Source organism: Haemaphysalis longicornis, unplaced genomic scaffold, assembly GCF_048455015.1.
Source record: "Haemaphysalis longicornis isolate Haplotype H1 unplaced genomic scaffold, Haemaphysalis longicornis Haplotype H1 scaffold_1, whole genome shotgun sequence".
Classification (NCBI taxonomy): Eukaryota; Metazoa; Arthropoda; class Arachnida; order Ixodida; family Ixodidae; genus Haemaphysalis; species Haemaphysalis longicornis.
Genome location: NW_027526203.1, coordinates 348,342,623 through 348,358,252, shown reverse-complemented (window position 1 = coordinate 348,358,252; position 15,630 = coordinate 348,342,623). Strand labels below are relative to the sequence as shown.

The window sequence follows — 15,630 nt, the reverse complement described above, 5'->3', positions numbered from 1 at the left end:
TAGAAGCGCCCGGACAGCGTGGCGGGATCGCAGCTGCTTATCCTTTTGTTTCCTATAATTTTCTGAAGTTTACAAGTACAGTCGGTAAAACGCTTGTCTATAACAGCGATTTCAACTTCAACCAGCTACTACCGAAAACTGCCGAAACATACTCGTTCCAAACATGTCGGAGGCAAAAGCGAAGGGCTAAGACTTCAGAATTCCGCAGTCGATTTATTCAAATCCCGCTCCGGCGGGGCAGGATAGGGCTGAGAGTACGAAAGCTGTGTTATAGACAAGCCTTTTACCGGCTGTACATGATATTATTGGAAAGTAATCGTAGAAGTGAGCGCCTGAACAAAAAACGTGCACGCAATTTTTTCTTCTCTAAATACTCCAGAAAGAAAAATATCAGTAAAATAATGGCTGCCCCATCCGAAAATATCGTTTTTCTGTTAGATATACGTCTACCCGACAATCAGTATGTTCTTTGACTATTTCAGTCCGCCTCCGTCTTTATCTTTGGAAAAATGCAGCAAGTATGAAGCGAGCGACACGTTGAACGAGATCCCCAGTGCGCCACAGAACTAGCGCCCCGTCACGGCTTAGATGTAAGCGAAACGGCCCTTGAAGCCCAACAGCCAAGCTGACAGACACACGTCCTAGAAGTGGCTGCAGCATTCGCGACTCGCGAGCAGTGACGTAAGGCGAGATGTCCACCGGCACGCGCCACATAGCGGATTAGTGCCTGAACTAAGCGTCCCTACCCTTCCCATTGAAAAGCGCGCGACGCGTCAGGCAATGTTAATACAGGCGGCGTTGCTTCAATAATACGCAACGCGACTCGCCGTCGGACTTCGCCGCGGAGGCTCAGTGACCTGCGGCGAAGCCCCCCTCCGCCCCCCACTCCCCCCCCCCCCCCCCCCCCCTCCCCCTCTGCCCAATGGCGGAAGAGCCCTGGAGATCCCCGCCGCGCAGGCGGCCTCGAGATTGCTGCGCGACCAAAGAACCCTCCTCGACACGGCTGTTCGGGGTGTCTAACCACGGTCTCCTCTCACAGCTGAATGTACCCTGTGTCGAAGGAATGAGATCGCCTTTCGGCGCCTTAAATATGGATGTCGCTGTTATTTAGCTAACTGCGGGCTCGAAGGGTGATGGCTGCACAAGCAGTTGTAACCAAGAAACAGTCCGAATGCTGAAATCAAGCGAGTTATCAACAAAAAAAGTCGGACGAAGCTTTCGTCGTTATCGCAAACCTCTTCGGGACCGGATTTATGTCTGGGGCGGCTAACCTGCTCACAAGAAAACGGTTAACGGCTAGCAAGAAAATTATGTATGCGAGTTCGAAGTCTCCGTAAATGTTAACGGATCCTTCTTTAGGATAGTAACAGAACGTGAGCGTCAAAGATGTGTGCCGCATAGCCCTGAAAATCGCTCCAGAACTATGCAGGAATTGCCTTTGCCACCATAGGGCAGCAAAGGAGCGCGACTTTTCTCTGTCATACGTTGGTTTAACAGTCTAACTTTCGCTCGAATGTTGCAATCATCATTTTGAGAGGGAACTCACAGGTTACAGCGCAACTACCAGCCACTCATAAGACCGGAATGGATTCCGAGAGATGATTGTTTTGTTTTCTCCTTTCGAAAAGTATTGTCTCAAAAGAGCTTACCCCAACGAATAAATGCTTCACAAAGGCTTCCTACTTATTGCCTGGGTTTATTTTAGTTTTTACGTAAATACCTTACGCTAAAAAGCAGAAAGAAACAAAGAAAAAAAGGAAAACAACTATGCGACGTGAATTGCTAAATGGGAATATTAAGTTGCATGAAATTTACAGGGAAACCACTTCCATATCAACAGCTCCGTTGAGTACAGGGGTCATGAAAACAAAATACAGCTTTGTTAAGCTAGAAAGAACTAGTTTTTGTTTATTCACTCAGCTCCATTCCACCCACGCAAGAAATTTTTCTAACAAAAAAATGAAGGAAGCTCACACTAACGCGTAAGACTTGAAGGTAGCGAAGCTGTATGCAACCTTCACGACCATCACGAAGGTTTAAGTACACGTTTGCATCCGATTTGCTTCTTCGCTGCCGCAACGACCTTTGCTTCGTCATTCTCGCTATAAGTGTGACCTTGTTTCATGTTTCTGTAAGTGATAATCATTGTACATCATCTTTCGCGGACGTATGCTATGACCTGTCTGTATCGTTCCGAGCAAGTGTTGCCACGATTACGGCGAACGCTGGAGTTTTTTACATGTGAAGCATCTCATGCTCGGGGCTGTGTCCCTCCCTCCCTTCTCGTTGTCGTTGTTGTCCGCCGTCCGCACCCCCACTGCGCATGCCTGGCCAGGCACCGCTGATGATGATTGTGGCAGGATGCCCCTAGGGATTGGCCAACCAAAGAATCCATCACGAGATAGCTTCGCGTTCAACCACCATCGTCATCTTCCCGTATGGGAACCGCTGAAGAAAAAGGAGAAGAAGACAAAGCTGCGAAGAGGAGGGCGTGTACGTTGCTCTCAGCCGGTGCACCAACGTCAACAACCTTTACCTCACCAACGCTGACGGAGACTACCGATTCTACCAAAGAGACGACAACATCGACAAGAACATGATAGACGAGTTTCGGCGCCTCGAGAACCACCGCCTACTCACCGTAACACAACAGTACTTGCGTGCCTTTGCCACCGGTGTGGACCCGGACGCGGAATTCCCTCTGGCGCTACAAACACCAGATCACTCTAACGGCAACACAATGGAACCACATGACACCCCCATGATGCTTCGCATCCTCATCAGGGTTCCCTGCGGGAAGATGGTGTAATTTTTTTTTATTTTTTTCGCTGAACTTGGTCAATCTCCCTAAGTGATTGCGCTTGGCTTGGCAAACGTGCACCGGGGACGCTGGGCGGTCGTCGCGAGGCACGCACACACGAGCGCTCGGCATTTTCTTATAGTTTTGGAAACTGCCGGGGTGTCGTCGCAAGGCCAGCACTCATGTGCGCGCACTCAGCAATTTGTCGGTATTTTTAACTGCGGACACGAAAAATTGCGATTCGCTAAACAGCTTCATTATTAAAAAAACGCAATAAAAATGAAAACTTCTAAATTTCGCGCTACAGTGACGTAATATTGGCCAGTCCTAAAAACATAGCTATCGTTGCTTTGACTTCAAGTTTTAATTCAAGTGACCCGATCAATCGGTACTAGAGGCCCCACTGCAATCGCCCAGTCAGGTTTCTTGGCGGTGGCTTAGGTCGGCGTCCGCCAATCGCACCAACTAGATTCTGTGACATCATAGAGAAATTGCCGGAAAGTGGCGGGGGAATCGCACTTCTGGATGCTTTCTTTAATATCCCAATTATTTGTTTGAAGTTTGCGATAAAATTGGTGTTATTGTTATTGCGACAAAGCAGATTTTTAAAGCGAAGCTTCCTATGCCCCCTTGATGGCGATCTTGCGCCCCAAAACGCACTGCAGAAAATCCAATTTTTTTCTGACGATGATGATGATCGTGGGAGGAGTGAGAAATGGTTGAAGCGCGAAGCTTTCTCTGGTTGAAAGCGAATGTCGTCAAAGTCCAAAGTCAAAGACCAAAATCCAAATCATTATGCCCAATGTGCACTGCAGGAAAGCCAACATACACAATGGGTTTCCACAAAGGCAAATTATGCGCCTGAAGAAAACAACGCTTCCCGTGGTCGGAATCTAACCTGGGTCCATCGCGTTATGGAGCTCTCGTCTATCCGAGTGCGCCATTCCGACAAGGTCGAAGCAGTTTGAATTTTGTACTTTGACTTTGACTCAGGTTGCATGCATGGGAGAAGGCTTCCTGTTTTAACCGTATTTCTTTAAGAAAGGGCTTTAATTTTAATGAACCAAACTTGTATTTCGTGTTCAAGGCCCTTTTGAGCGTCCTATTTTTTCCTGTTCTTTATAGAGGCCAATGCTGCCCTGTTTTACAGGCAATTTTTGTCATGCAACTTCCTTTTAACATTACTCATCTATTTGGTGAGCCCATTGAAAAATCTAACCGATCGTGTCTCGAACTGCTCTGCTTGGCCCAACCAAATTAACAGGGAGATGAACAACACTCACGGATACCAAATATGAGTATAAAAATGTAACCCGCCGACGTGGCTCGTCGCTGGATGTGACAGCCGCCTTGGTGGTTCGCCTCGTTACGGCCCGCTGACCGGAGAAGTGGGTTTGGTCGTCGTCATTCGCAGGAGAGCATTCCACTTGGTGTGCAGCGAGACGGGCGCTTGGGCGGGTCCGACCTGCACTCCGGTGGCCTGCCCGCCCCTTCCTTCGGTGTACAGCGGGCTGTACAATTGCACAGACTCCTGGTACGCGGGCTCTCTCTGCACAGTAACCTGTCCGGGTGCGCTCAGTGTAAGTCCGCCTTCTCGGTTTGCATGCCTGTCAGCTGATACGGCTTCACGTAGAGATGGCCTTTACATCAGTAGCCGCATATACCGTAGCCAAACGTGTCGTCTTGGATAACCAGAGATTCATTCGTGTCCAGAAGCAACCTAGTAACGCGAAGAAAAGCCTTGATAAAACGTGCTTTGAATGATCGGTGCAGTCGTATTGCCGAATTTGTTTTTCTTTTTTTGTCGCAACAAAAACCCTCGAGCACTGTTTAGCCAAGTCAATGGTTCGTAAATCGAGCCTGTGCCAGCTTATGTGATTCGCTAGTTGGACATCACTTATGTAACCCCTCCCCCCCCCCCCCCCCCTTTTTTTTTTTTTTTCCAGACGGCTGAGCTAAGGTGCGAACTGGACGGCGTTTGGAACCAAGATCCCCCGCAATGCAGTTTTGACGACCTGCACTGCCCCGAGCTCCGGAATCGTTCTGGTTCCGTCTACTTTCACTGCTCTGAAACTAGCGTGGGTTCGTGACAAATAATTCACTCTGCAGCAGGCATTTCTCCAAGACAAAAACACTGCCACGGTAGCTCAGACCTGTAGTAGAATAACTTGGATGTGCTTTAGTACACTCTTAAATTTTCTTCTTTATAACTAAGGAACAAGGACCGAATTCTATTTTTGCAAGATTCAGTTAGGCACGCTCCAACACGTCATTGGAGTATGCGATTTCTACAAGCCAATCCCCCCACCTCTTACCTTTCCCACTACCCCACCCCACCCATCATCCACCCTTACCGAGCGATGGGAGACCTTGTTAACGAGCCCCGCCCTGGAAGACCAGCTCGTTCTGATCTCCAGGGGCCAGGCGGCTAGAGAAGCATATGGGTCCCGTGAAGAGGGAACCACTTCCATCGACGGCGTCTAAGAAGACGTCGTAGTAGCTCGATTCAATAAAAGTTGTTTCTCTCTCTCTCCCCCTAGAGCAGGTATGCTACATTGTAATGTACGCGACCTAACAGGTGATGCCATAAACATACGGCCCAATTCACTCTTTCAAGGTTCCACATGCAACGTGACGTGTGCTGAGCCAGACCACGAGCCAGTCTTCCCTGGGACGGGCCACCAGCCCGCCCACACGGTCACGTGCTCCGGGTCTGCACTGTGGCACCCGGATGTCGACTCTCTGCAGTGCATGCCCAAATGCAACACAGTGCGTATACTAAGCTTCTAGGCTGCACAGTTTATCGCCTATCATGTCATATGGTTCACTGTAAGTATTTCAGTGGCGTTTCTTGAGGGATCTATGTACGCTCCAGGCCTGAAATGAAAGGCTTTGTTTTTGATGGTGCTGATTATTTCCTTTGAGTATCTCGCTCAATTTCCCCGTATGGTATTCCACCTCATTTCCCTGTCGCCTAAAGGTGGCGGTTAATTCACTTGCAGGATGTTGCACTGTTTGCTCAGATAGCACAGGAACTGTCCGACAAGGGCGAATTGTTTTTAGCTGAGAGTTTTTTAGGCAGACTTAGACCTGTGTTCCGCAGCCGTCTGGTATCGATTTGGGCACAACCTAATCTGGAAAATAAACCTAACTAAACTGAGAAAAATGGAGCAGCTAGCACTAGTGGTGTAAGGCTGGAGAAACAGCACAGCTGGCGGCCCTCTCCCTTCGTCGGAGACCCGGCTGTTGCATCATCATCAGCAGCAGCAGCCCACTGGGTCCACTGCAGGATGAAGGCCTCCCCCATCGACCTCCAACCGCTACTGTCGCGCGCCGCTCGAGTTCACTTTTTGCCTCCTAATTTCCTTATTTTGTCCCTCCGTCGAGTAATTGACCTTCCTCTTTTCCTAGACCCGTTTCTCGCTGTCCACTCTGTCACCCTGAAAGTCGAGCGGTTGTCATTTGGCCTAATTACGGGGCCAGCCCAAGTCCATTTCTTTTTATTTATTTTACCAATGATTTCTTCTACTCTATAGTTTGTTCTCTGATCGAGGAAGCTCGTTTCCGGTCTCAAAGTGTTACTCCGATCAGTATTCGTTCCATGGCCCGTTGAGCCGACCTAAGTTTGCTGTCAAGTTGTTTAGTAAGGTGCCAAGTTTCCGTTCCATATGTCATCAGCTCACATTTATTTCTGAACTTACCGCTGAAAGTTCTCCATTGCTGGCAGGCCCGGATCGTTTCGTCCGCAGGCTTTCACATCTCTCCTAAAGTGGACCGAGTTATCACGCTCTAAAACCCGCAGCCAAGTCCAAAGCCAACGCCCGCGCTACGAACCGAAAGGAAATGCCTTGCGCCCGGAATGCGATGATAGCTCAATCGGATGGACGCCGGTTTCATAACGCGGAACACCCAGGTTCGATTACGGCCACGGGAAGCGTTTTTTTTTTCTTTCCAATTGGCTGGGCATGTTATTGTTCCCCACCGCTGCTAACCCCGTACCCATCGGGCCTTTGGGGTGGCCCAGTGGTTAGGTTGCTGGTTTGGCTTCGTTTCGGCCAAAACAGCTTTGCTGTTGTGAACGGTGAGCTCAGAAGGCGCAACGAAGCCATTGCGTGTGTGACTTAGCGTGCGTTAGCGAGCTTGCGTGTGCTTGCTCGCTGCAATGCGCTTCTGTCGCATCGCAGAGGCGCTGTGACTTCGCTGTGCCTTCCTAGAGCATCGCGCCGCTTTCATGCGTTGACGCGGGAAAAATCTTGGCTCGCTGCGATTCTGTCGAAGCAATGTAAACACGGCTATAGCGAGTACGGGTCGCTTCGTCGGCGACACTGCGTAATTTAGGGAATTAATGGCGAAGGTGCCGATAATAAATAGTCTTCCAGAGCACTGCAGCTGCCTAGAAGGCGACAAACTGGAGCCTATAGCAGTTATAGAACCATTTCGGTTTCAAATGTTATAAATACCATATTCGAGAAAATTCTCAGCGGTCATATGAGGAAGTTATATCAAAGTACAACATTATAGGTTCTAGTCAGTGTGGCTTTACTCCGAAAAGATCTGCATCTACAGCAGTATTCGTTTTAAGCCAAATTCTCAACACTGCCCTTTACAACAACAGTATAGCCGTAGTAGTATAGTTAGACATTAAAAAGGGCGTCGACGCAGTTAATCATGCCAAATTATTGAGTAAACTTCACAATTGTGGCTTTAGGGGTAATTCGCATGAATTGTTAACCAGTTATTTAAGAGATCGTAGTCAATGCTTATCGTAGGCTTATCGTAGTCAATGCTTATCGTAGTCAAGAGATCGTAGGCCATGCAGCGATGGCGTAGAGGTAGAACACCCGCCTCGCCTGCAGAAGGACCGTGGTTCAAATCCCGGTGCCGGACAATTCCCACCGGATTAAAAAAAAAACCGCGTATTGATGGAATTGCACAAAGGGGCTTGGGGTGCAGCCTGACCCCGGCGACCATTGCCGGTAATGCACTCCCTCACCAGAGCAGGATTGGCCACCCTGGTGTAGTAACGGCCACAACCTCCCATGAATACGCCAATTAACCCTCGTCCCTCAGTCCCCAGCGGCTGCGAAGCAACTGACCACGGCGGTGGTCAGTTGCTTCGCAGCCGCAGTTGCTATGTGACGCAGCAGAGGGTGCTAAGAATCCCTGGATCCGGATAGGCCGCCAATGGAATCTGAACCTGGCAACGTTTAACGCGCGAACCTTATCTAGCGAAGCAAGTTGTTCGAGGAATTAGAGGGCATTAAATGGGATGTAATAGGGCTTAGCGAAGTTAGGAGGGCAGACGAAGCCTTTACGGTGCTGAAAAATGGACACGTCCTATGTTACCGTGGTCTAGAGGACAGAAGAGAACTGGGAGTGGGACTTCTAGTCAATAAAAGCATAGCTGACAACATAGACGAATACTATAGCATTAACGAAAGGGCAGCAGGTCTTGTAATTAGGCTCAATAAGAGGTACAAGCTCAAGGTGGTGCAAGGCTACGCGCCCACATCCAGCCACGATGACCAAGTAGTGGAACGCTTCTATGAAGATGTGGAATCGGCAATGGCTAAAGTAAAAACACAGTATACCGTGGTTATGGGGGACTTCAATGCTAAAGTAGGCGAGAATCAGGCTGGAGACAAGGCAGTTGGGAACTATGGTCTGGGCTGTAGAAATAGCAGGGGGGACCTACTAGTTGAGCTTGCAGAACGGAATAACCTACGCATAATGAATACTTTCTTCTGTAAACGGGAGAGTCGGAAGTGGACCTGGAGGAGCCCGAATGGGGAGCACAAAAATGAAATAGACTTCATATTATGCGATAACCCTGGCGTCGTGCAGGATGTGGAAGTGCTCGGAAGGGTAAGGTGCAGTGACCACCGTATGGTAAGATCTCGAATTAGGCTAGATTTGAGGAGGGACCGCAACAAGCTAGTACGAAAGAAGCCGATAAATGAGCTAACAGTAAGACGTAAAGTAGAAGAATTCAGGATCGCGCTGCAGAACCGATATTCCGCCCTTAACGAGGAAGCCGAGCTTACGACACAGGAAGCCAGCGACAACCTTACACGCATTATCACGGAGTGTGCAGTAGAAGTCGGGGGCACTATTGCTAGACAGGATACTGGTAAACTTTCACAGGAGACGAAAGATCTAATCAGGAAACGGCAAACCATGATAATCTCTACCGCAGCTGACAGAATAGAACTAGCCGAGCTCTCGAAGTTAATCAATAAGTGTAAGACAGCAGACATACGGAAGTATAATATGGAGAGGATCGAATACGTTGCAAAGAACGGAGGTAGCCTGAAAGCAGTGAAGAGACGTCTTGGCGTGGGGAAAAATCAGATGTATGCACTTAAGGATAAGCAAGGCAATGTCATCACAAATAGGGATAAAATAGTCACAGTGGCCGAGGAGCTCTATAGGGATCTGTACAGCAGCCGGGACATACAGGATAATGCCGAACGAGACAGTAGTTCAGAGGAGATAGACATCCCACCAGTAACGACCGAAGAAGTAAGGAAGGCTTTGAAAGAAATGAAAGGGGGCAAAGCACCTGGTGAGGATCAGATAACAGCAGACCTCTTGAAGGATGGCGGAGAAATTGTACTTGAAAAACTGGCAAACCTGTATACGCAATGCCTAATGACCGCAATGGTACCGGAATCTTGGAAGAACGCGAACATCATCCTAATCCATAAGAAAGGCGACATGAAGGACTTGAAAAATTACAGGCCGATCAGCTTACTGTCAGTCGTCTACAAGGTATTTACCAAGGTAATCGCTAACCGAATCTCTGCAACCTTAGATTTCAGTCAACCTAAAGAACAAGCAGGGTTTCGTAAAGGTTATTCAACAATGGACCATATTCACACGACCAATCAGGTGATAGAGAAGTGCGCTGAGTATACTGAACCCCTATACATAGCCTTCATAGACTATGAGAAAGCATTTGACTCGGTCGAAACCCTAGCAGTCATTCAGGCATTACGGAACCAGGGGGTAGATGAGCATTATGTAAGAATACTAGAGGATATCTACAATGGGTCCACAGCTACCATCATCCTCCATAGGGAGAGCAGTAAAATACCTATAAGGAAGGGTGTCAGACAAGGAGACACAATCTCTCCAATGTTATTCACAGCATGCTTACAAGAAGTAATCAGAACGTTGGATTGGGAACAGGTGGGAGTAAGGGTTAATGGAGAATACCTCAGTAACCTCAGATTTGCGGATGACGTTGCCTTGCTAAGTAACTCGGGGGACGAATTGCAAAGCATGCTTTCCGCACTGGGCGAACAGAGTAGAACCATGGGCCTGAAAATTAATATGCAGAAAACTAAAGTAATGATCAATAACCTCGGGACAGCACAGCAGTTTGAGATAGGTGGCGAGGCAGTGGAAGTGGTAAGCGAATATATCTACTTAGGCCAAGTTGTGACCCCAGATCCCAACCATGAGGCAGAGATAATTAGAAGGATCAGAATGGGGTCGGGTGCATATGGCAGACATTCTCAGATAATGAATAGCAGCCTACCATTGTCCCTGAAGAAGAAAGTGTATGACAGCTGCATCTTACCGGTACTCACCTACGGGGCAGAAACTTGGAGGCTCACTAAGAGGGTTCAACTTAAATTGAGAACGACTCAGCGGGCAATGGAGCGGAAAATGATAGGTGTAACATTAAGGGACAAGAAGAGAGCGGAGTGGGTCAGGGAGCAAACTGGTGTTAAAGACATATTAGTAGAAATTAAGAAAAAGAAATGGACGTGGGCAGGGCATGTAATGCGAAGGCAAGATAACCGCTGCTCATTAAGGGTAACAGAGTGGATCCCTAGAGAAGGCAAGCGTTGCAGGGGGCGGCCGAAAGTTAGATGGGCAGATGAGATCAAGAAGTTTGCGGGGATAAATTGGTCACAGTTGGCACAGGACCGATATAATTGGAGAATAATGGGATAGGCCTTTGCCCTGCAGTGGGCGTAGATAGGCTGGTGATGATGATGATGATGATGATGAGTCAATGCTTGGCAATTAGGAACTTCATACTGACCCACAAACAGTGTTAACCGGGGTACCCCAGGGCCAGCCTTGGGGCCCATTCTATTCTCCTTGAACACAAACGTCTTTATATCAATTTTGAAACACTCACACGCATTAATGTACGCCGATGACACGGCTCTTATATTCACAGGCGCGGCGATCGACGAAATTCAACCTAAAAGAAATCACGATCGCCGAAGTGTAGTGGCGTGGTTTAACAACAATTATCTCCTTTAATCTTGATAAAACCGAATACACCATCGTCCACTCTAAGAGAAAGAAATTAGGTTCCAACTGGTTATCTATTTCCTTAAATAACAAACAACTTCAGCGCATCCCTTCGAACAAGTATCTGGGTATCATCTTCGAATCGGATATGTACTGGAAGTCGCAAATTCAAAGTGTCTTTTCAGAGCCGGCCTATGGATGCCATAGCTTACTAAAGGTGCGCGAATGCCCCCCCCTTTGCCGCGTACACACACACACGTGTTCCTGGTAAAGATCTGTTTGCAGACTATTTTTGAAGGCTAGGCAGGACTAGTGTCACTAAATAGAGCAGTTCTTGTCCAATACGCCGAGCGCATGCGTCAGGCTAGGCAGGACCCAGCATTCGGCGCATATTTGGAGACACTTCTGCTGCTGAAATGCTATTACACGCGTTATCTTTGATTCGCATTCGTAACGACGACAGTCGCTCGCAGCCGCAGATCAGGGAGGACAAGTTAAGCCTATAGCAGAGTTGACCGACTAGAACACATAAACAATAAAATGGCGGCGCCCAAGAACCGTCGCAGTGTAAACAAATGTCACGTGTGCGAACTGACCAATGATCATGGCGGCGGCATGGAACACTAGGAGAAAAGAGTGCCGATACTCCCAGACGACGAGAAATATTTCACAGCCTCCTTCATCACCATTTGTAGTGGTTTACAACAGCTTTGCTGGACATCCACTTTCGCAGGGCGGGATGGCGACCAATTTTTTTTTTATTATGCACTGCGCTTTTTAATGAATTCAGCGTTTGCAGAAGCGATGAGCTCAGTCCTTCTGTGTGGCCACTGTTTACGGCGAATTGGTTGCGCTCATCGGTTGGCGCAGACGCATGCACTCTCCCTATTGACTGATTCCAGATGCCGCCGGAAGTTCGTGAAATGAAGCGTAAACCATGAGCGCCGCCTGTATAGGGGTGGATATGCTGTTTAGTCTTCCTACGGAAGTTATACAGGAACTTCATGTATGGGTGCCGCTGAAAACCCCCTAGCAGTACGTCCAGAAAGCAGTCTGCAGTGTCGTTCCTGTCACCGTTGCCCTATATATCTTACTAAGCTCGCTGCCTTATTTCCCGTTTACACGTGTTTGGAAAAAAGTTTTTTTTTTTTTTTGCGATGATGGTGGTCGCGAGGGACGGGCTCTCTACTGGTGTGTAATTAAATTGGGTGCAATTGCAGCGTGCTAAAATATGGCCTGCGTAAGCGTGGTGTGTGCCACAGTCACTAAAGTCGGCGTATGAAGTGGAGCTGATTAGCATTTCTCGTTCGTGAAAATTTCTAATAATTCCCTAATGCACAGTTTATCTGAATGGGCACTATACAAGGAATCACTGCGATGTAAGTTGGTTTGACGCAATTACGTATTCCAGCGCAGCAATCTCGCTTCAATGCCTCACGTATTAATGTTGCTCAGATGCACAGCCGCATTAAGCTAGCGGGTCCTCCTAGGCAAGTAATGCGTTTTTTTTTGTCTACGAATGTTATTTGTTGAACGGGGCCGCGCACCCGACGATTAGGGCTAAGCTCTCTGTAGTGTGCAACGGCACGATGATCCAATTCTCCGTCTCAGCGAGGCAACAGGGTACGGTACTTGGACGGGATTCTGTACGCCGGTGATCTGCTGTTGCTGCCTGGACTATACGGCGGGCGCAGAAACGGGAAGCATCCCGCCGCAAGACAGTTTTCTTTTTGTTTTCGAGGGGATCACAGACGCTTCAATTGTTTTAGATGCGAAGCATCTCATACTCGGAGCTGTGTCCCTCCCTCCCTTCTCGTTGTCGTTGTTGTCCGCCGTCCGCACCCCCACTGCGCATGCCTGGCCAGGCACCGCTGATGATGATTGTGGCAGGATGTCCCTAGGGATTGGCCAACCAAAGAATCCATCACGAGATAGCTTCGCGTTCAACCACCGTCGTCATCTTCCCGTAGGGGAACCCTGAGTAGTATGCGAGGCATTCCTCTCCTCTCCGACACTCCTGTCCTCTCCGGTATTCCTCCTCTCCTCTCCGAAGCTCCTCTCCTCTCCGGGATTGCGCAACGAATGGCAATACCTGCGGCTCCGCGCGCGATAATGCGAAGCAGCTTCGAGTTAGAGACGCGACGGTAGCCGCTGCATACTCCGCTGGGGGCGCCGCTGTAGCTCCGCGGTATAATGACGCGCGCGCGCGCTCCGCTCCCCTCATTTTCCTCCCGCAACGCCGCGATCGAACTGAAAACTAATGGGATTTTTTGACGTTACCTACACGTTTTCTTAGGTACCATGCGTGAACGCAGCAGGTTTTGTAGTTCTCGAACAGGCAAAAGCTAGCCGGAGAAATCCAGACAACGTGGCATCCCTTCGTAGTTGTGCAGTGAGTACCGGAAATGAGGCAGCAGGTGGCGCAGTCGTCACACTGTCTCGGTCGATCGCGCGAATACTGCTCCTTTCTTTAATAATAATAAAAAAGGAGCAGTGAGTTCGGTGCCCAAGGCTTGTAAAAAGAATATGTGGGAATATGGGGTCGCACATAAAAAAACAACTGGAATATTTCTTTTTGCCACTTTACGTCTGTACCGGAAGCCTGCAACATGAAGCTCACTTCTCTTTTAAAATTTTCGTGAACCCAGTTTCGATATTTCAGTCCCTGTCTTGAAAAATTCTTTGAATGCTTTACGTTTTCAAAACTACGTATTCAATTTAAATCTTTGTGCATTAAGATACGCTCGTATCCGAAATAAGTTTCTATGACGTTTTGCTTTTGTCTTTCATTCCAATCCCACACCCCCGGTGAGACATATTGAGTGTTTCCGCGTGACTGCAACTTTCATACAACTTTGCGCGGTCATGCTGCCCTCTTATTTTGTTTTAAAAGGGTTATTATTCATGCCAGCTTTCCAGACCTGTGTCCTTAGGGGTTTTCGTTCTAACAATTGACTTTGGTATTAGAATTGTGTGTTAGTGCGCTACAGTACCCGTTGGGACATAACACCAACCCTGTTCTGTATATTGCTGCATTCTTGAAGCGAATGTTTTTGCATCCTTGTTTCCCTCGCATGTTAATTTTTTGGTTGTAAGCAACTCTAAATTTTGTCTACGATCAATTTGAAGCTGTTTATGGGCTTCTGTAAGTGTCTGTAACTGGCAGCCTTCGGGCTCTATTAGTTTTGTAGCAACAGGCGCTGAACTTGTTTAATTGTTTCTGGTTGTTAGGTTGCATCATTGATACCAGGATTTTTCGATAATAAATTTATCCTTTCAATAAAAATCCAGCGTTGTTCCAAACAACACCTTCTAGATACGCATAATTATTCTCGCGCTATTTCAACTCCCATCTGACCATTCTTTGTTTCCAATTGCATCTCAACGTGCCTGGCCAGGACTACGTCGGGGATGGCTGGTGCGACGGAGTCAACAACCAGGAGCACTGTGACTGGGACGGCGGGGACTGCTGCGCCTCCACTGTGACCGGGCATGTGGTCAAGACATTCCCGCCCACGTGCGCCTCCGACCAGTGCAGCTGCAAAGACCCGCGCGCTCAACCGTGACCTGGTGTCCTGGCACGCCCGCATTTGTGGCTTTGTGTGCGTGTGCATGTTTGTGCTCGTCCTACATGAACAACCATGCATCGGGACCTGGTATCGGCAGGATGTGTCATCGCATTACCGTGGACTGCCTCCGCGTGGAAATAAATCCAACATCGTGGGGTTTGCCTCCCTGGACTAGCACGCAACTTTGGAGGAGTGTCCTTAATTTTTTACAGCTGCCATCACCGACATCGCCAAAAGGAACTAACAAGTCAGCAGTAGCAGTAGTCACTCATTAAACATCGTTTGACTGCTCGGCACAGAGTATGGTTTGGCTTGAGGACATGCGGTGGGGTTTACTGAACTGGCAATGAAGCCGCGTATTGGCGTCAATTCTTGAGGCGCCACTCACTTCAGACGCGCACTATATGCGCTCAGCTGAAACCTATTTAGCAGAGGAAAAAAAGGAATAAGGGTACACGTGCCCAAAACAATCAGAGAATATCTACATGCGCACAGTTGCTTCTCAGGAAGCAAGCGCAAGTTGGACAGTGAGCTCGTGTAGATACCCCCCCCCCCCCCAAAACGATGCTCTGAATGTCGCGTATCGGCGGAGGCGGAATTGGAACTGAGGGTGCGTGGAGTGCTCAGGGGTGTTTTTCGCGCAGAGGTGCCACCCACCACTCACTTAAACCCTTTAGTGTAGCGCCTTCAAAGCGTTAGACATATTCACAAGAGTTGGTCTTTTAAGTACGATGGTTACTATGAAAATAATCGGCATAGTGCCAGTAGCAATGGCGGAAATATATTTCCCATTTGTCAGCGCATCACCATGGTTAGTTCAGGGAAATTTTTGTGAGAGCACTGTGCACAAAAAATACGCCCAGATTGCTCGAATCGATATGAAGCGGCTTCCTGACTGGGCATATGGCGCAACCCTCCCACATAATCATAACTCAGTTTGTTACTTGCCCTCCGAGTCTCCGGAGACTCTTTAATAAAAACCGGACA

The 15,630-nt window shown here is 48.4% G+C and overlaps 1 protein-coding gene across 1 annotated transcript in view; it reads left to right on the top strand.

The window, feature by feature from the left end:
* Positions 1-14,957, top strand: part of LOC144153841 (pappalysin-1-like) — a 101,780-nt gene extending 86,823 nt beyond the window's left edge. The window contains exons 17-20 of the mRNA XM_077685570.1: positions 4,215-4,380; positions 4,747-4,882; positions 5,418-5,569; positions 14,473-14,957. Of these exons, the coding sequence (XP_077541696.1) occupies positions 4,215-4,380; positions 4,747-4,882; positions 5,418-5,569; positions 14,473-14,640 (622 nt within the window). The 3' untranslated portion in view covers positions 14,641-14,957. The remainder of the gene's footprint in view (positions 1-4,214; positions 4,381-4,746; positions 4,883-5,417; positions 5,570-14,472) is intronic.
* Positions 14,958-15,630: the final 673 nt, after the last annotated feature.